The sequence below is a fragment of the Coregonus clupeaformis genome, chromosome 34 (assembly GCF_020615455.1).
Source record: "Coregonus clupeaformis isolate EN_2021a chromosome 34, ASM2061545v1, whole genome shotgun sequence".
Lineage (NCBI taxonomy): Eukaryota > Metazoa > Chordata > Actinopteri > Salmoniformes > Salmonidae > Coregonus > Coregonus clupeaformis.
In genome coordinates this window covers 5731481-5755150 of record NC_059225.1, presented here as the reverse complement: position 1 = coordinate 5755150, position 23670 = coordinate 5731481, and the positions used below count along the sequence as shown (strand labels likewise).

The 23670-nt window shown below is 43.8% G+C and overlaps 1 protein-coding gene across 1 annotated transcript in view; it reads right to left on the bottom strand.

The window, feature by feature from the left end:
- The window catches only part of LOC123482475 (synaptotagmin-10-like), a 32535-nt gene extending 11608 nt beyond the window's left edge, over positions 1–20927 (bottom strand). The window contains exons 1-3 of the mRNA XM_045210330.1: positions 20655–20927; positions 18415–18820; positions 7302–7863 (exon numbers count right to left, since the gene is read on the bottom strand). Of these exons, the coding sequence (XP_045066265.1) occupies positions 7302–7863; positions 18415–18820; positions 20655–20841 (1155 nt within the window). The 5' untranslated portion in view covers positions 20842–20927. The remainder of the gene's footprint in view (positions 1–7301; positions 7864–18414; positions 18821–20654) is intronic.
- Positions 20928–23670: the final 2743 nt, after the last annotated feature.

Here is a 23670-nt window from a genome sequence, read left to right as displayed (position 1 = left end):
CGGGGAGCGACAGAGAGGAGCCCCGACCACTGCACTCGTGGGGGCTCAAAGAGGAGTCCTCACTGGAGGAGGACGGGGCGCGGAGTGTAAAGGACGGAGACAGTCGTAGACCTCCAGCGCCGGTTCCCAGTCCGGTACGCCCCGTACTTGCTCCCTGCACCAAGCCAGTGGTGCGTGTTCCCAGTCCGGTCCGTACCTGCTCCTCGCACCAGACCAGTGGTGCGTGTTCCCAGTCCGGTCCTGCCCGTGCCTGCTCCTCGCACCAAACCAGTAGTGCGTGTCGCCAGCCCGGTACACCCCGTACCTGCTCCCCGCACCAAGCCAGTGGTGCGTGTTCCCAGTCCGGCCCGGCCCGTTCCTGCTCCTCGCACCAGACCAGTGGTGCGTGTCGCCAGCCCGGTACACCCCGTACCTGCTCCCCGCACCAAGCCAGTGGTGCGTGTTCCCAGTCCGGCCCGGCCCGTTCCTGCTCCTCGCACCAGACCAGTGGTGCGTGTTCCCAGTCCGGTCCGGCCCGTGCCTGCTCCTTGCGCCAGACCTGTGGTGCGTGTTTCCACTCCGGAGCCAGAGCAGTCTGCTCCACCGGTGCCCAGTCCAGCTCCGGTCAGCGGCTCCACTCCGGGTCCAGACGTCAGCCCCTCTCTAGGTTTGGAGTCTCCCACACCAGGGTCCAGACAGGGATCGGTGCATCGTGGGAGGACTGAGAGGGGAAGCTCCGCGTTGCACCCCTGGCCTGCTGGCCCCCCTACCTCTGCGGAAGCACAGTTCCCGCTCAGCCCAGTCAAAACTGTTCGCTGCTCTGGCACTCCAATGGTGGAACAAGCTCCCTCACGACGCCAGGACAGCGGAGTCACTCACCACCTTCCGGAGACACTTGAAACCCCACCTCTTTAAGGAATACCTGGGATAGGATAAAGTAATCCTTCTACCCCCCCAAAAAAAATAAATAATAATAATAATATATATATACACAGTGGGGAGAACAAATATTTGATACACTTCCGATTTTGCAAAGCATGTAGAGGTCTGTAATGTTTATCATAGGTACACTTCAACTGTGAGAGACAGAATCTAAAACAAAAATCCAGAAAATCACATTGTATGATTTTTAAGTAATTAATTTGCATTTTATTGCATGACATAAGTATTTGATACATCAGAAAAGCAGAACTTAATATTTGGTACAGAAACCTTTGTTTGCAATTACAGAGATCATACGTTTCCTGTAGGTCTTGACCAGGTTTGCACACACTGCAGCAGGGATTTTGGCCCACTCCTCCATACAGACCTTCTCCAGATCCTTCAGATTTCAGGGCTGTCGCTGGGCAATACAGACTTTCAGCTCCCTCCAAAGATTTTCTATTGGGTTCAGGTCTGGAGACTGGCTAGGCCACTCCAGGACCTTGAGATGCTTCTTATGGAGCCACTCCTTAGTTGCCCTGGCTGTGTGTTTCGGGTCGTTGTCATGCTGGAAGACCCAGCCACGACCCATCTTCAATGCTCTTACTGAGGGAATGAGGTTGTTGGCCAAGGTCTCGCGATACATGGCCCCATCCATCCTCCCCTCAATACGGTGCAGTCGTCCTGTCCCCTTTGCAGAAAAGCATCCCCAAAGAATGATGTTTCCACCTCCATGCTTCACGGTTGGGATGGTGTTCTTGGGGTTGTACTCATCCTTCTTCTTCCTCCAAAGACGGCGAGTGGAGTTTAGACCAGAAAGCTCTATTTTTGTCTCATCAGACCACATGACCTTCTCCCATTCCTCCTCTGGATCATCCAGATGGTCATTGGCAAACTTCAGACGGGCCTGGACATGCGCTGGCTTGAGCAGGGGGACCTTGCGTGCACTGCAGGATTTTTAATCCATGACGGCGTAGTGTGTTACTAATGGTTTCCTTTGAGACTGTGGTCCCAGCTCTCTTCAGGTCATTGACCAGGTCCTGCCGTGTAGTTCTGGGCTGATCCCTCACCTTCCTCATGATCATTGATGCCCCACGAGGTGAGATCTTGCATGGAGCCCCAGACCGAGGGTGATTGACCGTCATCTTGAACTTCTTCCATTTTCTAATAATTGCGCCAACAGTTGTTGCCTTCTCACCAAGCTGCTTGCCTATTGTCCTGTAGCCCATCCCAGCCTTGTGCAGGTCTACAATTTTATCCCTGATGTCCTTACACAGCTCTCTGGTCTTGGCCATTTTGGAGAGGTTGGAGTCTGTTTGATTGAGTGTGTGGACAGGTGTCTTTTATACAGGTAACGAGTTCAAACAGGTGCAGTTAATACAGGTAATGAGTGGAGTACAGGAGGGCTTCTTAAAGAAAAACTAACAGGTCTGTGAGAGCCGGAATTCTTACTGGTTGGTAGGTGATCAAATACTTATGTCATACAATAAAATGCTAATTAATTACTTAAAAATCATACAATGTGATTTTCTGGATTTTTGTTTTAGATTCCGTCTCTCACAGTTGAAGTGTACCTATGATAAATTACAGACCTCTACATGCTTTGTAAGTAGGAAAACCTGCAAAATCGGCAGTGTATCAAATACTTGTTCTCCCCACTGTATATATATTGTAAAGTGGTTGTCCCACTGGCTATCATAAGGTGAATGCACCAATTTGTAAGTCGCTCTGGATCAGAGCGTCTGCCAAATGACGAAAATGTAAATGTAGACTGCAGCACCACTGAATGCAAAAGGGCAAAAAGTGTGAGCAAAGGGCATCAGATGGACTCTTGAAAGAGAAGAACATTGCTTGATGTACTGACGTGGTGTGCTTGTATTGATACTGAATCAAAGTCAATAAAAAGTACCCTAAGGTGGCACTCCAGAAACCAGAAAACACAGAGGACTGACTGGGAGGCATCTCCCTAGTGCACTGATGTTTGTTTAGTGTGTTTACATACACTCTTCCAAAAGTGTTCTTTGGCTTTCCCCATAGGAGAACCATTTTGGTTCCAGGTAGAACCTTTTTTGGTTGTAGGTAAAATTATTTTGGGTTCCATGTAAAACTCTCTGGGGAAAGGATTCTACATGTAACCCAATAGGGTTCTACCTGGAACAAAAAGGGTTCTACCTGGTACCAAAAAGGGTTCTTCAAAGGGTTCTCCAATGGGGACAGCTGAATAACCATTTTAGGTTCTAGGTACCTTTTTTACTAAGAGTGTAGTTAGAAATAGAACTGTGTCACCATATAAAAATACACTTAGAATATGGGTTTCATAAGAGTTGCTCTCCAAGGACAGAATCCTTACTTGAGATACGTTTGTGCAAAGTCTTCCAGTGTCATCAATGTATTGACATGCCGGAGATTCACAATAACAATGTAACATGTGAAACAGAGGATGTCTTCCCAGCCCTAGAAGCTCTCTCATACAGCCAATAGGACTTCACTTGCCCAGTTCCTCTGGCCATTCAGCAGATGTTCTGCACATCATAACAGAGAGTCAATACCACCACAGCCCTCCAGCCATGGTGGGTTCCAGAGCACCACCACCACCCACCTAACCATTGTGGGCTCCAACTGCCTTTGTGTCCGCTACTGTCAATCTCAGCATGGACACCCACAATCAAATAGCTGCTAGGCGGGAAAAACTAAATGTCTCATCACACATACCGTGACCCTCATAGGCAGGTCACAGGTTGTTTTAGGCATTGACACCCCTCCCATTTCCCTGACTTGTTTCTACCCACGCTATTGACACAAAAGGTCACATGCATAACAATACATCAATCTAGCCCAGGGAAATTAGGTTCTGAAATACAATACATAATACCTTTCAGCTGAATGTGAGGCATGGCTAGGGAATATTAATGTCATTTGTGTGGCAAATTACTGTCATGAAATTTTGCTTCCACATTCAATTGAAAATTGCTTCAAGTGTAAATACACAGACGGTTTTTCGAATTAGGCTAACCTCTGAATTGTAGTTGCATACTCATTTTTTAGAGAATTCAAGGAAGGAGGTAACACAAAGTACACACTACTTTGGTACACCAGAGCACGACATGACAGAAGTCTGAAACATCAGGAAAACAAGTTTCTCTCAAGAATTATCAATTCATTGTTGTCAGACAGTGACAAGTAAAGTCACCGTAAATGATCATCGGCAAATAAATTGCATAAAGGATGCCACTTTTGAAAGGACTCTCATTAATGTAAATTAGAAAAGGTGGAATGAAACACTGTCAAAATAAAATTAATGGCAAACTGCATTTGCTATGAGTCATTATCCATTCAAACATCCTTAACCTCATTCCCCTCTGTTGGAGGGCAGTTCTGGCAATGTAATTGCCCAGAGACAGTATAAACAAAAACAACGCAGCAAAGTGAGATAAAATGAACCCAAGATAGACATAAATAACAACCGAACACCAGAGAAAAGATACGTCTAACTGTCACGACTTCCTCCGAAGCTGCCTCCCCTCCTTGTTCGGGCAGGCTTTCTAGCCACTGCCGCTCCATATCTCATCATTCCATTTGTCTTGTCAATTACACACACCTGGTTCATATTCCCCTCATTAGTACATGTATAAGTGTTCCCTCTGCCCCCCTTGTCCTTGTGGGTGATTGTTTCATGTGAGATGAGTGTAGCTTGGTGGAGCGACCTGTACTTTGTATTGCCGGGGTATATTTTCCCTGTGTACCTGTATTTGTTCCAGTGCGCCTGTTTTGCGCACTGGACTGTTGACGCTATCCAGCATAACTGTGTACTACGGAATAAACTCTGTATTCTGTGATTTACCGTCCTGCGCCTGACTCCTTCAAATCACGCTCTCACACTAACCATCAACAACACCACAGTGAGACAAAATAGAAGCATGAATATTTACAATAATTGCTAAATTTGTCTTCTATGCTGAAGGCAATATTGAAAGAAGTCTCACATTATATTCAATGGCCCATCTCAATTGTAGCTCTCATATTCAACACTATCAACCACAGTCAAAGTAGCAGTAAACTTGATGTTGTCTGTATGGATGCTCAAGCGTTTGAAAGTGTAATTTCCTCACAGCACACAGTAACACATAAAGACTTCCCGGAGACAAACTACACGTTGAAGTAAACACCATGGCTATTGACATGGGCTAACTGCATTAATACCCAGCCAGTCCCCCTCCAATGGCTAAGAACCCAGTCTTCTTTAAACCCACCTAAACCTGCCTGTATAATGTGAAAGAAAATTATGTTACTTTGTTTACCAGAGTCAAATAGTACCTGTAGAGGTTAGGGCTCAATTGTGCTATTGATGATTCATCTGAAATCCACAGTGCACTTTCTCTCAAGTTGTTCCACTCTTGTTCTGTTTTCCACAGTATACCGTTCAGAGCAGGGGCGGTGTGTTCATTAGGGCGATATGGGCGACGCACTGCCAAACGGGAAAAGGAAGGGATTTTTTTTCTAATCAATTATATCACGGCAACAGTAGTTATCAGTGTTCTAATCTAGACGTCTGATCTGCCACTAAATGTCCAATCAGGCTAAAGTCGTGCTTCAAATGGCCCCGCCCCTTTTGGGGCGATTTCAGTCAGGTTGAAAATCGCCCCAGAAGTCTCTCATAGACTCTCATGTAAAATCTTTTTTTTTCAAATATCAGAGCTTTCAATACAATCTCTATGGGTTCCGGGAGGGCTTGCACTTACGCACTTTCGTCATACGTAACATAACCATGAACGTAACTAAGAAAAGAGCGGGTAGCAGCGTCAATCAATTCACGTACTACTGTCAAGATGGCTAGCGTTCAGTGCAACTCGATTGTCTCTTTGAAAGAAGTTCCTTTTTGTCGGCGAACAAATCAAGATAAATTGGCAACGAAACAATTAGGACCTCCCAGACCAAATTTAATAATTCAACAGGTTTCTACTAAAGGGGGAAAGTCCTACACCCGAGGATTTTCCAAAAATTGGTACTGAACGAAAAACCTGGCTAGCAGGCTGCGATGTAGCTAATGCAGTCTTCTGCTACCCCTGCTTACTCTTTCACCCTGAAGGCGGCACGGCAGACAGCACCGCTTGGACAGCAACTGGTGTAACGGACATGCACCATCTTTCAGAAAAGATTAAGAAACATGAGCTGTCAAAGACCCACATGGATAGCTGTTTGAGATTGTCTGCTTTGGGGAGAGTGAACATTGCCACTCAACTGGATGAGGGATACAGGCTAGCTGTCCGCCGCCACAACGATGAGGTTAGCAAGAACCGCCACATCCTCAGCCGGCTAATCCAGTGTGTGAAGTTTTGCGGAGTGTTTGAGTTAGCTTTGCGAGGCAAAGATGAAACTGAGGGCTCCACCAACCCTGGTATTTTTCTTGGACTTGTCAACTTTGTGGCACAATTAGATGAGGTGTTTTATGGAAATGCATATTGTTTATGCAGTGTTGAGGAATGTGAAAGAACACCCTTGATTATTTTTACTGTGATAACTTATTTTGCTTTTGTAAGCCAACACTTTTGAGATCAGTCAATAAATGCTTCTGGTATTGACTTATATGCTGCCCCTGTCTTCATGTTGTTGCTGGACATATCTTTTTTTAAATGTGTGTAGGTCACCTAAATCATCAGAAAAATTGCCCCCCCTGAGAGTTTTTTCAGGAGCCGCCACTGGTTCAGAGGTCAACTGATTAATGAACCATTAATCCAACTCCATGACCATCAGACACAATAAATACCACCAGAACACACAATCATATTCATAAACAAAACAGAAGCTGTTGAGTAAACAAACTGTGATAAAGCTACCGAGGTGTAAGAAGTGTGTGGGCTCAGATAAAACTCCACTATCATACTCAAGTATGTCAGTGAGGGGATAAAGGTGAGGAAAAAGGAGAATTGTGCCCATGGCTATATTTAAGTCTACAGTGTGTACTTCAGTTTTTGGAGGTGTTGTGTGGGTGCTTGGATTCTAAATTCACTGCTCCTGGCAATGGGGTTATGCAACACATGCCATTTACCAGTCATGTAATACAGCACTGATGATTCCAGGACTTAGAACCTCATCCAATCAAATAATTGAAAATGGAGAGATCATTGTCAAGTGTTTCCCTAAAAAAGTCAGATCATGTGCAGTGCACGACCCCATCAGAAACTATGCTGATGTTAACTATGGCACACTGACCACAGCTCCACCCTGAAATCTACTCCACCATCATTGACATTGACATTTTTGAGTCATTTAGCGGCCGCTCTTATCCAGAGCGACTTACAGAACGATCAGTTGTGGAGATCACTGTTCCAATAATCTCCACACATACTGATATTCTCCATGTACTACACCTATCTCAGCTAGGTGAGGCCCAGCCCACTCACCGTGGTCGCGGCGTGAATGTCCTTCCACACCACTGCTTCCCTCGAGAGGTCGGAGAGCTCGAAGAGGTTGTCCACCACCACCTCGCCGATCATGTCATGGCTGGTGAAGCGGTCAAAGTCGTAGACACTGAAGTGCAGTTTGCGGTTGCACAGCTGGTCGTACTCCACGGGGAAGAAGAAGGCCTCGTCGAACGTGGGGTTGAGCGTCTTGCGGTGGACACGCGTCTGGAACTTCTTCTGCCTCTCTGGCAGCAGGTAGATCTTGACGTAAGGGTCGGAGGTGCCAGTGAAGTCCTTGGCCGGCAGTTCCAGGGCTTTGAGGATCGTGACCATTAGCGCCTGTTCCTCGTAGTCGTAGAGCAGGGAGAAGCTCAGCTTACCGCACGTCTCCACCGGCTCCTGGGTCCCGTCCTCGGAGTCCACAGACTTCTGCTTGTAGAGCTCGGGCTTGATGCGGCCGATGCTTACGGTGGACGACTGGCGGATGGGGAGCATGTCCATGCTGAAGTCCACACTCGTCACGTTCATCTGGCGAGGCAGATGGCGGCGGAATGAATTGTGCCTGTTGAAAAAGGAGATCAGTCATCTACGGTTCCTGATATCTTTCAATAGGCAGGTTTCCATTGACCCAGGTTTATTAGACAAAAGCAATGTCGCAACAACAAAAAACATTGAGACGTGTAATGGAAACGGCAGCTATAGGAGAAATGTACTAAAGATCGACAATATTTTGATCTGTTTGACAGGGGTGGATTTTTCTTTTTTTGTTTAACTTTATTGCGACAAATGATGATGAAAAATGTGTTTTTTGAATAAATGATGTTTGCAGAATCATTTTGAAGGTACTTGGGGCACCTGATCTCATCACTTAACTATAAAGCTCCACTCTTGCTAAATCTACTTTTTCAACTATTCAAAATGTTTCTTTTCAGGACAAGGATTGTTCTGACTTTCAAGAATGCCTGAATTGCTTCTCCTTGTTTTTCTGGTTGACTGGATGCAAGTTAAACCATCCAATTATTTCACATCTACAGGAGTGCAAGTTTCACCATGGCATGGATCATGGCGATACATTGGCAAAATAGATTATTAGAATATGGCAGATATTGGTCAATTCTTGCATTCTATCCATGCTGGCTTTTGCGGGCTACCTGAGACATGAAACAGATAGGTGGGAGAGCATACAGACCAATTTGCCTAAATGGATAATGGAAACACTTCAACCACTTCATTTTTATTCGATATATTTAAAAAATGGTGTTTATAGACACAAGACAGTTCAATGGAAACACACTGTAGCAGGCAATTGTCTCATCTATTTTCTATGTGAACTTTTTAAATGTCGACAAAAAAATCACTGGACAAGTTAATGGAAACATAGCTAGTGATTCAGGAGGGAGAAGTTATTAAATCTTACTCTTATTGAAATGTTTGAAACCAACAGCATCCATAAGACAAAAGATGCAAGTTGTGGGTGCGGCTGTTTTTTTCTTGTTGATGAAACTAGTTTACTATTCTTCATAAATGTTTTTACAATTCCTTGCTTTTTCTTGTAGTTCTAGTATTACTGTTGGTAGGAAAATGTTTGTTGTGATTTTTTTGTTCACTTTGATGTTGTTAATCCATTCTCTCAGCATTAATGAGAAAGATGTTACTGGCTTTGGGTTTAAAGTGATGGAGTTACTTTATGATTTAACTCTTACGAACATCAGAAGCCATGAGACTGAGTGAGTTATTTTTCACAGGACTTCTTTTGGAATAGAACATTACCTGGAAAACCTTGATTCCAGTTCCATGTACTGATAATGACATACAGTGAGGAGAACAAGTATTTGATACACTGCTGATTTAGCAGGTTTTCCTACTTACAAAGCATGTAGATGTCTGTAATTTGTATCATAGGTACACTTCAACTGTGAGAGACGGAATCTAAAACTAAAATCCAGAAAATCACATTGTATGATTTTTAAGTAAGTAATTTGCATTTTATTGCATGACATAAGTATTTGATACATCAGAAAAGCAGAACTTAATATTTGGTACAGAAACCTTTGTTTGCAATTACAGAGATCATACGTTTCCTGTAGGTCTTGACCAGATTTGCACACACTGCAGCAGGGATTTTGGCCCACTCCTCCATACAGACCTTCTCCAGATCCTTCAGGTTTCGGGGCTGTCGCTGGGCAATACGGACTTTCAGCTCCCTCCAAAGATTTTCTATTGGGTTCAGGTCTGGAGACTGGCTAGGCCACTCCAGGACCTTGAGATGCTTCTTACGGAGCCACTCCTTAGTTGCCCTGGCTGTGTGTTTCGGGTCATTGTCATGCTGGAAGACCCAGCCACGACCCATCTTCAATGCTCTTACTGAGGGAAGGAGGTTGTTGGCCAAGATCTCGCGATACATGGCCCCATCCATCCTCCCCTCAATATGGTGCAGTCGTCCTGTCCCCTTTGCAGAAAAGCATCCCCAAAGAATGATGTTTCCACCTCCATGCTTCACGGTTGGGATGGTGTTCTTGGGGTTGTACTCATCCTTCTTCTTCCTCCAAACACGGCGAGTGGAGTTTAGACCAGAAAGCTCTATTTTTGTCTCATCAGACCACATGACCTTCTCCCATTCCTCCTCTGGATCATCCAGATGGTCATTGGCAAACTTCAGACGGGCCTGGACATGCGCTGGCTTGAGCAGCGGGACCTTGCGTGCGCTGCAGGATTTTAATCCATGACGGCGTAGTGTGTTACTAATGGTTTTCTTTGAGACTGTGGTCCCAGCTCTCTTCAGGTCATTGACCAGGTCCTGCCGTGTAGTTCTGGGCTGATCCCTCACCTTCCTCATGATCATTGATGCCCCACGAGGTGAGATCTTGCATGGAGCCCCAGACTGAGGGTGATTGACCGTCATCTTGAACTTCTTCCATTTTCTAATAATTGCGCCAACAGTTGTTGCCTTCTCACCAAGCTGCTTGCCTATTGTCCTGTAGCCCATCCCAGCCTTGTGCAGGTCTACAATTTTATCCCTGATGTCCTTACACAGCTCTCTGGTCTTGGCCATTGTGGAGAGGTTGGAGTCTGTTTGATTGAGTGTGTGGACAGGTGTCTTTTATACAGGTAACGAGTTCAAACAGGTGCAGTTAATACAGGTAATGAGTGGAGAACAGGAGGGCTTCTTAAAGAAAAACGAACAGGTCTGTGAGAGCCGGAATTCTTACTGGTTGGTAGGTGATCAAATACTTATGTCATGCAATAAAATGCAAATTAATTACTTAAAAATCATACAATGTGATTTTCTGGATTTTTGTTATAGATTCCGTCTCTCACAGTTGAAGTGTACCTATGATAAAAATTACAGACCTCTACATGCTTTGTAAGTAGGAAAACCTGCAAAATCGGCAGTGTATCAAATACTTGTTCTCCCCACTGTACATACTATGAGCAAACCACTGCTTTGTTCGTCTCCTGGTTGTCACCTAGCAACTGGTAACCCCTTCCCCCCCCTACTGACGCCAATAAGAAGATCACAATCATCCGACAGGGTTAGTTTTGGTACAAATTATAAACATCTGGGAAACACAACACATATGGGATATGAGAAAAACATCACATTATATTCAAACCTCATATAAAGAGGTGCCTTGCATGTTCTAACATATTTTCTGGGACACAATAGGACACAATGTTCTTTGTGAAGGACACTTTGGGAGTCCTATTATTTCAGACAAGGGACATCAATTTACAACCTCCCATGATTCCTACAGTTGTTAGAACATTCAGTGAAGGGCATCCAAGAGGATGAATAGTATACACTGGAGAAGGTGATAATGGCGGAGGCTGGAGGATTTCATCCAAATTTGCCCATAGATTCCTCCCTGTTGTGTCTGCCCTTATCCAGAATCAGTTTTAGTAGGCTTGCCATCCCAACCCCAGTAGAGACATACTCTTCCATTAATATGCTTCTTCTCCAGAGCCACATTCATTGTTTTCTTCCATAAGATAACCCATTTTCTATCTCCCACTTTCTCAATCTTATAGGATCAGGGATGGGCTCTCAGTATCAGTACTCTAATCAAACCCATGTGGCTCAGTTGGTAGAGCATGGCGCTTGCAACGCCAGGGTTGTGGGTTTGATTCCCATGGGGGACCAGTACGGGAAAAAGTACAAGAATGTAATTTGCTCTGGATAAGAGCATCTGCTAAATGTAAAAAAGGAACCAATGTAAAAATCTTTATTTCTCATAGGGAAGTAAGTTGTACACTAATAAAATAGCATGACAGATCTCCAGTCTCATACCACCTGGCGTTGTGCCTGGATGTAACATATGATGATGTGATGTACTGATATACAGTTGAAGTCGGCAGTTTACATACACTTAGGTTGGAGTCATTAAAACTAGTTTTTCAACCACTCCACAAATTTCTTGTTAACAAACTATAGTTTTGGCAAGACGGTTAGGACATCTACTTTGTGCATGACACAAATAATTTTTCCAACAATTGTTTACAGACAGATTATTTTCCTTTAAACAGCTTGGAGAATTCCAGAAAATGATGTCATGGCTTTAGAAGCTTCTGATAGGCTAATTGACATCATTTGAGTCAATTGGAGGTGTACCTGTGGATGTATTTCAAGGGCTACCTTCAAACTCAGTGCCTCTTTGCTTGACATCATGGGAAAATCAAAAGAAATCAGCCAAGACCTCAGAAAAATATTGTGAACAAGTCTGGTTGATCCTTGGGAGCAATTTCCAAATGCCTGAAGGTACCACGTTCATCTGTACAAACAATAGTACGCAAGTATAAACACCATGGGACCACGCAGCCGTCATACTGCTCAGGAAGGAGACGCGTTCTGTCTCCTAGAGGTGCGAAAAGTGCAAATCAATCCCAGAACAACAGCAAAGGACCTTGTGAAGATGCTGGAGGAAACAGGTACAAAAGTATCTATATCCACAGTAAAACAAGTCCTATATACAGTGGGGGAAAAAAGTATTTAGTCAGCCACCAATTGTGCAAGTTCTCCCACTTAAAAAGATGAGAGATGCCTGTAATTTTCATCATAGGTACACGTCAACTATGACAGACAAAATGAGAAAAAAAAATCCAGAAAATCACATTGTAGGATTTTTAATGAATTTATTTGCAAATTATGGTGGAAAATAAGTATTTGGTCAATAACAAAAGTTTCTCAATACTTTGTTATATACCCTTTGTTGGCAATGACACAGGTCAAACGTTTTCTGTAAGTCTTCACAAGGTTTTCACACACTGTTGCTGGTATTTTGGCCCATTCCTCCATGCAGATCTCCTCTAGAGCAGTGATGTTTTGGGGCTGTCGCTGGGCAACACAGACTTTCAACTCCCTCCAAAGATTTTCTATGGGGTTGAGATCAGGAGACTGGCTAGGCCACTCCAGGACCTTGAAATGCTTCTTACGAAGCCACTCCTTCATTGCCCGGGCGGTGTGTTTGGGATCATTGTCATGCTGAAAGACCCAGCCACGTTTCATCTTCAATGCCCTTGCTGATGGAAGGAGGTTTTCACTCAAAATCTCACGATACATGGCCCCATTCATTCGTTCCTTTACACGGATCAGTCGTCCTGGTCCCTTTGCAGAAAAACAGCCCCAAAGCATGATGTTTCCACCCCCATACTTCACAGTAGGTATGGTGTTCTTTGGATGCAACTCAGCATTCTTTGTCCTCCAAACACGACGAGTTGAGTTTTTACCAAAAAGTTCTATTTTGGTTTCATCTGACCATATGACATTCTCCCAATCCTCTTCTGGATCATCCAAATGCACTCTAGCAAACTTCAGACAGGCCTGGACATTTACTGGCTTAAGCAGGCGGACACGTCTTGCACTGCAGGATTTGAGTCCCTGGCGGCGTAGTGTGTTACTGATGGTAGGCTTTGTTACTTTGGTCCCAGCTCTCTGCAGGTCATTCACTAGGTCCCCCCGTGTGGTTCTGGGATTTTTGCTCACCGTTCTTGTGATCATTTTGACCCTACGGGGTGAGATCTTGCGTGGAGCCCCAGATCGAGGGAGATTATCAGTGGTCTTGTATGTCTTCCATTTCCTAATAATTGCTCCCACAGTTGATTTCTTCAAACCAAGCTGCTTACCTATTGCAGATTCAGTCTTCCCAGCCTGGTGCAGGTCTACAATTTTGTTTCTGGTGTCCTTTGTCAGCTCTTTGGTCTTGGCCATAGTGGAGTTTGGAGTGTGACTGTTTGAGGTTGTGGACAGGTGTCTTTTATACTGATAACAAGTTCAAACAGATGCCATTAATACAGGGAACGAGTGGAGGACAGAGGAGCCTCTTAAAGAAGAAGTTACAGGTCTGTGAGAGCCAGAAATCTTGCTTCTTTGTAGGTGACCAAATACTTATTTTCCACCATAATTTGCAAATAAATTCATAAAAAATCCTACAATGTGATTTTCTGGATTTTCTTTTCTCAATTTGTCTTTCATAGTTGACGTGTACCTATGATGAAAATTACAGGCCTCTCTCATCTTTTTAAGTGGGAGAACTTGCACAAATAGTGGCTGACTAAATACTTTTTTGCCCCACTGTATACATAACCTGAAAGGCCGCTCAGCAAGGAAGAAGCCACTTCTCCAAAACTGCCATAAAAAAAGCCATACTACGGTTTGCAACTGCACATGGGGACAAAGATAGTACTTTTTTGAGAAATGTCCTCTGGTCTGATGAAACAAAAATAGAACTGTTTGGCCAAAATGACCATCGTTATGTTTGGAGGAAAAAGGGGGTTGCTTGCAAGCCGAAGAACACCATCCCAACCGTGAAGCACGGAGGTGGCAGCATCATGCTGTGTGGGTGCTTTGCTGCAGGAGGGACTGGTGCACTTCACAAAATAGATGGCATCATGAGGAAGGACAATTATTTGGATATATTGAAGCAACATCAAGACATCAGTCAGGATGTTAAAGCTTGGTCGCAAATGTGTCTTCCAAATGGACAATGACCCCAAGCATACTTCCAAAGTTGTGGCAAAATGGATTAAGGACAACAAAGTCAACGTATTGGAGTGGCCATCACAAAGCCCTGACCTCAATCCTATAGAAAATGTGTGGGCAGAACTGAAAAAGCGTGTGCGAGTAAGGAGGCCTACAAACCTGACTCAGTTACACCAGCTCTGTCAGGAGGAATGGGCCAAAATTCACCCAACTTATTGTGGGAAGCTTGTGGAAGGCTCCCCGAAACGTCTTTCCCAAGTTAAACAATTTAAAGGCAATGCTACCAAATACTAATTGAGTGTATGTAAACTTCTGACCCACTGAGAATGTGATGAAAGAAATAAAAACTTAAATAAATCATTCTCTCTACTATTATTCTGACATTTCACATTCTTAAAATGAAGTGGTGTTCCTAACCTACCTAAGACAGGGAATTTGTACTAGGATTAAATGTCAGGAATTGTGAAAAACTGAATTTAAATGTATTTGGCTAAGGTGTATGTAAACTTCCGACTTCAACTGTATACGGCTCTGTAGCGTTTCATCAGAGATTGTTGGAGGGATGTCTGAAAATCACCATTAGAGTAGACTAGCACATTCTGTACAAGCCTCTCTCAGACTTTGCCCTTGGTCATTGCCTTTGTTTAGAGTGTGTCTGCACAATGCATGAGCAGTGAATACTGATGTAGCTGTCGGAGAGGATCGATGTTAACAGAATGTATCTGTTGCTCTTCTCCATGGTAATCACCCGCTCTGCAAGTCACATGGTTGCAAAGCCTCATAGTTTTGCCCTGAAGACCAGAATGACACAAAGCGTCTTCTCCCACCTCATCTTGCATTAACACATTGTCCACCTCTCCTAAAATACAGTGTATCATCATCAAATTATTCCTAATTACTTGGGTGTACTTACTTGTGTTGTGATTGTGATGATTTGTATTGGTAATTATAGGTTTGTGCTTCAGATTCAGCCGAACTGATACATTTATATTTAGATATTCGTAGCCCTTTCCTGCCGTCAAATGACCGAGTGGCCTCATCGGTGGAATGTTATTAATAATTTTTATAATTTCATAATTAATCAACATTATTTTTAAAAAACAGCTGAAAATCCAGTGTTTCTATGTCAAACAGTTTTGTTATATTTCAGTCTTCTATGATGTATATAAAGTGTAATATTGGGATGCAAACTCAAAATTGAATACCTTTCAACTCTATATCTGACATGGTACAGGTGTCTTATTTTTTTGAAGCCCATAACCATGTGTGTGAGGTATACACTTTTGTTTCAAAGTCGATTTGTTTAAGACTACCAAAAAACACTCTGCGTGTCCCTGATTTAGCCCACTGCAGTAAACGTTTTTTTAAGTGTCTTACTCTGTGAGAGCACTGGGAAGCATACAGTAACATGATTATAGACCTGCCATCAACTCTACTGATCATACTTTTCAATCATATACAACAAGTCATCAGTTTTAGGGTTGAATCTCCCTCAGATGCTCTTGCAAGCTTTTCATGTAGGGGAAAAAATAAGAGAAGGAAAGATTCAAAGAAGGGGAGGAGAGCCACTATGTAATTTCCCCTTTCTGCCCCCCTCGTCAGTGTGTAATTCATGAAAAGTGCCAGGCTCGATAAATTGCATCAACGTTCCTAATGATAAACTAAAGCAAGTGTCAATAATGGCTTCCTGCAGGAGATGGAGTGCAGCTGCTCAGTGGGTCTCAGTAGGACGATTGCCTCGCAGCACGTCAGTTCCCAGCCTACGGCAGCGCTAATTACAGATGCGTTTGTTTAAACAAAGAGAAGAGGAGCTGATTGTTTCATTACCGGGGTCGCTTACCGCTGTTGCCATGGCAGCGTGACTCACGCCCGCCCAACACAAGACGTGGCCTGGGGTGATTACAGGGCTTGTGTGTGTGTGAGGAGCAAGGGGGCGTGCTGTCGCCCCGTTGACGAGTACCATGGGAGATGTTCCTTCAGGTCATTTACTGAGCGTCCAGTTTGCATGTGTCGTGCCGTTTTAAGGTTATTCGTCCTGAACTGTCTTATTGACATTTGTCATGGCTATACTTAATGTGTATGGTTCAAGTGTCATCATTTGCTGCTTGATGTCACTTGTCACTTGCTTGAAAGTATTATGTAAATAACCTTCACTCACAGGAGGTTGGTGGCACCTTAATTGGGGAGGACGGGCTCGTGGTAATGGCTGGCGTGGGATAAGTGGAATGGTATCAAATACATCAAACACATGGTTTCCATGTGTTTGATGCCATTCCATTTGCTCCGTTCGAACCATTATTATGAGCCGTCCTCCCCTCAGCAGCTTCCGCTGCCTCCACTATATGTGTGCACAGCTCTGTGCATGCATATGACATAACACCTTGTCATCACAGAAATCCTTAGACCCAGTGCAACCAAAAATGTATACCAACAGAATGGGGTGGGGGGACCTTGAGTGGTTCAGATACAGTGAGGGAAAAAAGTATTTGATCCCCTGCTGATTTTGTACGTTTGCCCACTGACAAAGAAATGATCAGTCTATCATTTTAATGGTAGGTTTATTTGAACAGTGAGAGACAGAATAACAACAAAAACATCCAGAAAAACGCATGTCAAAAATGTTATAAATTGATTTGCATTTTAATGAGGGAAATAAGTATTTGACCCCCTCTCAATCAGAAAGATTTCTGGCTCCCGGGTGTCTTTTATACAGGTAACGAGCTGAGATTAGGAGCACACTCTTAAAGGGAGTGCTCCTAATCTCAGTTTGTTACCTGTATAAAATAAACCTGTCCACAAAAGCAATCAATCAATCAGATTCCAAACTCTCCACCATGGCCAAGACCAAAGAGCTCTCCAAGGATGTCAGGGACAAGATTGTAGACCTACACAAGGCTGGAATGGGCTACAAGACCATCGCCAAGCAGCTTGGTGAGAAGGTGAAAACAGTTGGTGCGATTATTCGCAAATGGAAGAAACACAAAAGAACTGTCAATCTCCCTCGGCCTAGGGCTCTATGCAAGATCTCACCTCGTGGAGTTGCAATGATCATGAGAACGGTGAGGAATCAGTCCAGAACTACACGGGAGGATCTTGTCAATGATCTCAAGGCAGCTGGGACCATAGTCACCAAGAAAACAATTGGTAACACACTACGCCGTGAAGGACTGAAATCGTGCAGCGCCCGCAAGGTCCTCCTGCTCAAGAAAGCACATATACAGGCCCGTCTGAAGTTTGCCAATGAACATCTGAATGATTCAGAGGAGAACTGGGTGAAAGTGTTGTGGTCAGATGAGACCAAAATCGAGCTCTTTGGCATCAACTCAACTTGCCGTGTTTGGAGGAGGAGGAATGCTGCCTATGACCCCAAGAACACCATCCCCACCGTCAAACATGGAGGTGGAAACATTATGCTTTGGGGGTGTTTTTCTGCTAAGGGGATAGGACAACTTCACTGCATCAAAGGGACGATGGACGGGGCCATGTACCGTCAAATCTTGGGTGAGAACCTCCTTCCCTCAGCCAGGGCATTGAAAATGGGTCGTGGATTGGTATTCCAGCATGACAATGACCCAAAACACACGGCCAAGGCAACAAATGAGTGGCTCAAGAAGAAGCACATTAAGGTCCTGGAGTGGCCTAGCCAGTTTCCAGACCTTAATACCATAGAAAATCTGTGGAGGGTGCTGAAGGTTCGAGTTGCCAAACGTCAGGCTCGAAACCTTAATGACTTGGAGAAGATCTGCAAAGAGGAGTGGGACAAAATCCCTCCTGAGATGTGTGCAAACCTGTTGGCCAACTACATGAAACGTCTGACCTCTGTGATTGCCAACAAGGGTTTTGCCACCAAGTACTAAGTCATGTTTTGCAGAGGGGTCAAATACTTATTTCCCTCATTAAAATGCAAATCAATTGATAACATTTTTGACATGCGTTTTTCTGGATTTTTTTGATGTTATTCTGTCTCTCACTGTTCAAATAAACCTACCATTAGAATTATAGACTGATCATGTCTTTGTCAGTGGGCAAACGTACAAAATCAGCAGGGGATCAAATACTTTTTTCTCTCACTGTAAAGAGACCTAGAGACAGGAAAGAGACAGGGACACTACTCTGGGAGGGGTCCTATAATGTTACCTGGAGGACGAGGTGGGGTCGGTGGTCTGCCTCTGGATCTTGGCCTGCTGGCCCAGCCTCTCCCTGAGGGCCATCTGCACCTCGGCAGGGATGTCCGGGGACGTCTGGCTGATCTTCATGGCTGCCTCCAGCAGCTTCACGGAGCTGCACCGCCCGTTTACCTTCACCACTGGCACAGGCTTCTTCTCCTCTTCCACTGGTTCCACCTTGTGGAGGGGTGTGATGGGCTGGGGGGCCGGCGGAAGGGCCTCTGGGAGCCCAACCCGGGGGCCATTGTCGGCGTGGGACGAGAGGGCCTTGCTTCTCCAGATGGGCCAGCACAGCTTCCAAAAGACAAAGAGAGAGACTACCAACAGGGCGAGTCCACAGAAACCCACGACCACAGCAAGGAGACTGATAGAGATGTCTACGGGCGACCACAGAGATCAACAGAGACAGATAGAGAGAGAGAGACAGAGGGAGAGAGAGGACGGGCAAGCGATGAACAGAGCGTGACAGACAAACATGCAAGAGAAAAAAGAGAAGAGAGAAAGCAAGCTGTAAAAGAGGAGGCTGCAAATGCCCTCGTTTGGTAGAGATCAGAGGATGTTAGAAAGTCATACAGCTTCATTCCAAGACAGACACACGGACAGGACAGCTCTCAGGACAGCCAAATAGCTCTTCATTGCCATATTTGATCAAGTTGACAATTAATATTTCGGAAACCACAATCCCTTCCTCTGAAACTATATACAATGGTTCTGGCTTTATGCACAAACCAAGATTTACCACAGGCTATTACAAAATGCGTTATGCATTCCATTGTGTGCATGTTACACAATTGTATGGTTTCTTATAAATAAAGTTAGACAGTATACACCTGTTTATGGATTGCAATGGGCAGAAGATATGTTCTTTCTCACTGACATTGCACAGCATGATGTCATGTTCTTGGCTGTGTTCTTTCTCCGTGTTACTCTCTCTCCTGTTGCTTATTCACTCTCACAAGGACAATTATGCTTTGTAGTCAAAGTGGTGCACCATCTCAAAGCCAGAGCCTACATAAAAACAAGAACGCGGCTCTTTGGCAACAATCATTCCCACTTTATATGAAGTGGCACTAAAAGCACATATTTATTTTTCAGACTACTAACTTTAACAGGCATGCTAAACAGCTGAGATTTACAATTAATTTGAGTTTGTTTGCAAATGTAAATGTAGTTATGGAAATTACACAAGCGGGTAGGCCTGGACAGTTATCAGTTCATCAAGTAATATGAAGTATTGTGTAACTGTGTTGTAATTATCACATGGTTTTAACTCCATTAGTTTAGAAGAGTAAAAATCTACTGCAATAAATGCCATCTAGCAGATAGATTGACTGACTGACCGACCAACGCCATTTACATCCGTTTCACTTTACTCAAAATAAGAGACATTATTGCATCAGAAACAAAGCTGCTCCAGTCTTATGCAACTCACATCAACCCAGAGGGAATAATGACATGCTGTTATGATATAGCTTATTATTTCTTGTCAAGCCTAAATTAATATGTAGAATTTAGAACTGTTTCAACATCTTATCCAAGCCTTACCATAAAATATGAAAGGCACTAATGAGTAGGCTACAATATAACTTTCACCAAATCAACGATAGAGACATTATCAAGCAAATAAATGGGTTCATTTGACAGAAGGGGATCTATGTTAAGAACATGAACTGGTAGCCAACAGTATGACTAATCTCAGACATGCTGGTCAGTTGGCGCATGACGGAGTGAATGAATGCAGGATCACTGAGACCACATCTCCTCTTTCAACAAATTATCGGTCTCACACTATCAGATTACACGCGCCAGAACCATGGAAAAACGAGAATACACTGATGCTGCAACAGGTGCAGTCTTTTTCCTTCGCAGACACAGATATTTCACCTGTTGTGCATAGCTCAAAGCGACATAAGGACACAACACAACCTCTCCATGATTATTAAACATTTTAAACATGTTTTTCCCTACAAGTTATTATAGTCCTATACTTAGTCGCGCGTCTTATATGATTATATCGCAGCGCTTCAAGGGAAAAGTTGAGTCAGCTGAAGTTTAACTTTCAACGCATTTTACTGTTTCAACTCATCGTTCTCATACAACCAGGTTGACGCCAGACAAACCAAACCATGACAAAATAGAGGGATGCAAGCTTTAAAGAGAGGTAGAGGAAGAAAACGTTGCTTTTGTCCTATTTACCTGCGCTCCCTTTACCTGGTATGTTGCTCTCCAAGGGAAATATAGCCGAGCATTTCTCCCCATCTACATGCCCCGCTAGACAGAGCTCCGTAACGATCTGAAGGGCCCTTTGGCACAAGCTGATGTTGTCCTCGGTTCGGACACTCATGTCTCTCCTGTTAAGCCATTGCACGCTGGAGGAGCCTGGAGGGCGTTGATTCATTTGGCCACCCTGCGCGCCGCTGAGTGCAGGCTCTCCACGCCAAAGATCAGAGCGCACGAGGCGTCCACATCCATATCCACTGCGCAATGCCGGGACTGACTTCCAGCGCGCTTCTTGTGTTTGAACAAAATATTCTTCAGCACTTGGCGTCCACCAGCCACTGTCCAATAGGAGTGAAGCACCGGTTAAGCAAGACCCTAGTGTTGGAATTACACACTATTGAACTGACAAATAGCCTATTTGACCTCATTAGACTTGGACTAATACCAGTGAAGCTTTGCATTACTTCTGTGAATACCCACAATTTCAATCAGAAGTCTGAATAGTCTTCCAAATATTATTCCTGTGCCTAAGGTTTACTATAATGACATCTACAAATACTATTTTAAGTTATAAACCTTGGTTGAATGACAAAGATGAGATTCCTCAACCTACATTATACTACTCTCTTTTTTAAATGTCAACCTAATGCCAGAATCTTAATTAGCCAAATGAATTACCAAAAGAGCCCACAGATATCAAAAGGCCACAGTAAGAACAGTATCAACAAAATAGTCACAGGGGAAAACAAATTGAAATCCAATATACCAGTAGAGTTCAACATTTAAAATATGTGAATTGCATATGCAACAATGCTATCAGTTTCACAGCCACAGAGCCATGAAAAGGTAGTTTACATTTTTTTATATTCATATATTTTGGGAACAAGCATGGGGCAGTTTTCACTTATAAATGAATTTATGCAATTGCTAAAGTAGGATCTATTGCCAAGAATCCATAATGCAACACAATGACAGCTCATGACCAGGATGTCAATCTCACGAGTGGCGCAGTGGTCTAAGGCACTGCATCGCAGTGCTAACTGTGCCACTAGAGATCCTGGTTCGAATCCAGGCTCTGTCGTAGCCGGCCGCGACCGGTAGACTCATGGGCGGCGCACAATTGGCCCAGCGTCGTCCAGGGTATGGGGAGGGAATGGCCGGCAGGGATGTAGCTCAGTTGATAGAGCATGGCGTTTGCAACGCCAGGGTTGTGGGTTCGATTCCCACGGGGGGCCAGTATAAAAAAAAAAATGTATTCACTAACTGTAAGTCGCTCTGGATAAGAGCGTCTGCTAAATGACTAAAATGTAAAATGTAAATGTAATGAGGTAAGGTGCCACTCAGGCAACAGGCAGAGGCAGACAGTCTCCTAGACAACAGGACATTAATAATGAGCAGCCTCCTTGGGAGAAAGTAACTTCCTCTATCAGTGTTTGCTGAAACTGTTGAGAGCTATGGTGTATGGGCAGAACTGGCACCCACATTGTTCATTCATTCATTCATTAATCTCTCTCTCTCTCTCTCTCTCACACATACACACACTCTCTAGCAGTCTTGACAGGCAAAGTGGCAGATATTTAAATATGGGTGATAAGACAACTGTCAGGCACTAAGGACTAAGGACCTCCCGAGTGGCGCAGTGGTCTAATCCAGGCTCTGTCGTAGCTGGCCGCGACCCATGGGGCGGTGCACAATTGGCCCAGCGTCGTCCAGGGTAGGGGAGGGAATGGCTGGCAGGGATGTAGCTCAGTTGGTAGAGCATGGTGTTTGCATCGCCAGGGTTGTGGGTTCGTGTATGCACTCACTAACTGTAATTCGCTCTGGATACGAGCGTCTGCTAAATGACGTAAATGTAATGAATATTAATAGTGTCATCTATTATATTTTTACTACCAGTCATATTTATCACTGTGGTTTGCCAACTAAGTGGGTAGACAGCGTACACTCTCCGTCAGATTTTCACTGGAACATTCTCTGAACATGTCCTTGATTTGGTCTGATGGGAATCCGTTATGTCATCGGCCTTCCCCCTTGATTGAGTAACAATAGAGGACAAAAGTGCTGTCATGACTTACCTGGACCACCTATTGCGATGTGCCTTTTGTTAAGTAGATCAGGTGTTAAATGAAGTGAAAAGGTGACTGGAGTGCCACTTTAAAGTTGTTTATTTTGATGGTGGAGATGTTTTGAAACATTTATGGTGTCTTTTTTTCTGAATGAGCAGAAAGATGAAGACACTACCCACTGGGCACACCACGTCATTTCAAATGTGGACATTTGGGTAATATTTGGTTAAGACGTTGATCAATGAGATTTCAACGTTTATTCACCCACTCAAAAAGATAGCCAACAGTTCTTTTTTAAATCTTGGTACTATAGAGTTTGAAAACTATACTTGACTAATAAATCAACTACATTTAAATATTGGAGCAAGGTTGAAAACATATTGTGATCTGATTTGACCAAAACACCATTAATTAAACAGGGATTATCACCAATCCATGAAGTGTGTTGATGAGCTGTTTAGAAGTAGTTGCCATTTTGTGATGTAGGCTTCTTTACATTAAATAGGGATAAGAGCCTGAGCTAAGAATAGGAAAACAAACTGTCAACCAGGACCTTTCTGATGTTGTACTCTCTTGAAAAGCACCCTGCTATGTATAATACAATTCTACTCATGGTGCAAAATGTATCTTCCAGACTTATGGTCTTTATTACTGTAGACTATTGGCATTCTGTGTAACACAATTAAAGCTGTAACTTTGAACAGCATTGTGTAAACCTTTGTCCATGTAAAAACATGTGCAAAAAATAAGTCAAGAATGGTTGAAATGAAAATGTATTGCACCACAAAATTGATATAAAACAAAAAATGCTTTTCTGGCACAGGCTTCTGGAAACACAAATGAGACATACAATACACCAAAAAAAGGCACTTTTGGAACAGGCTTTGATGCTTTAAACTTCTTAAGAACTATCATCCTCCTAGTCATTGGCCCTCCCACTG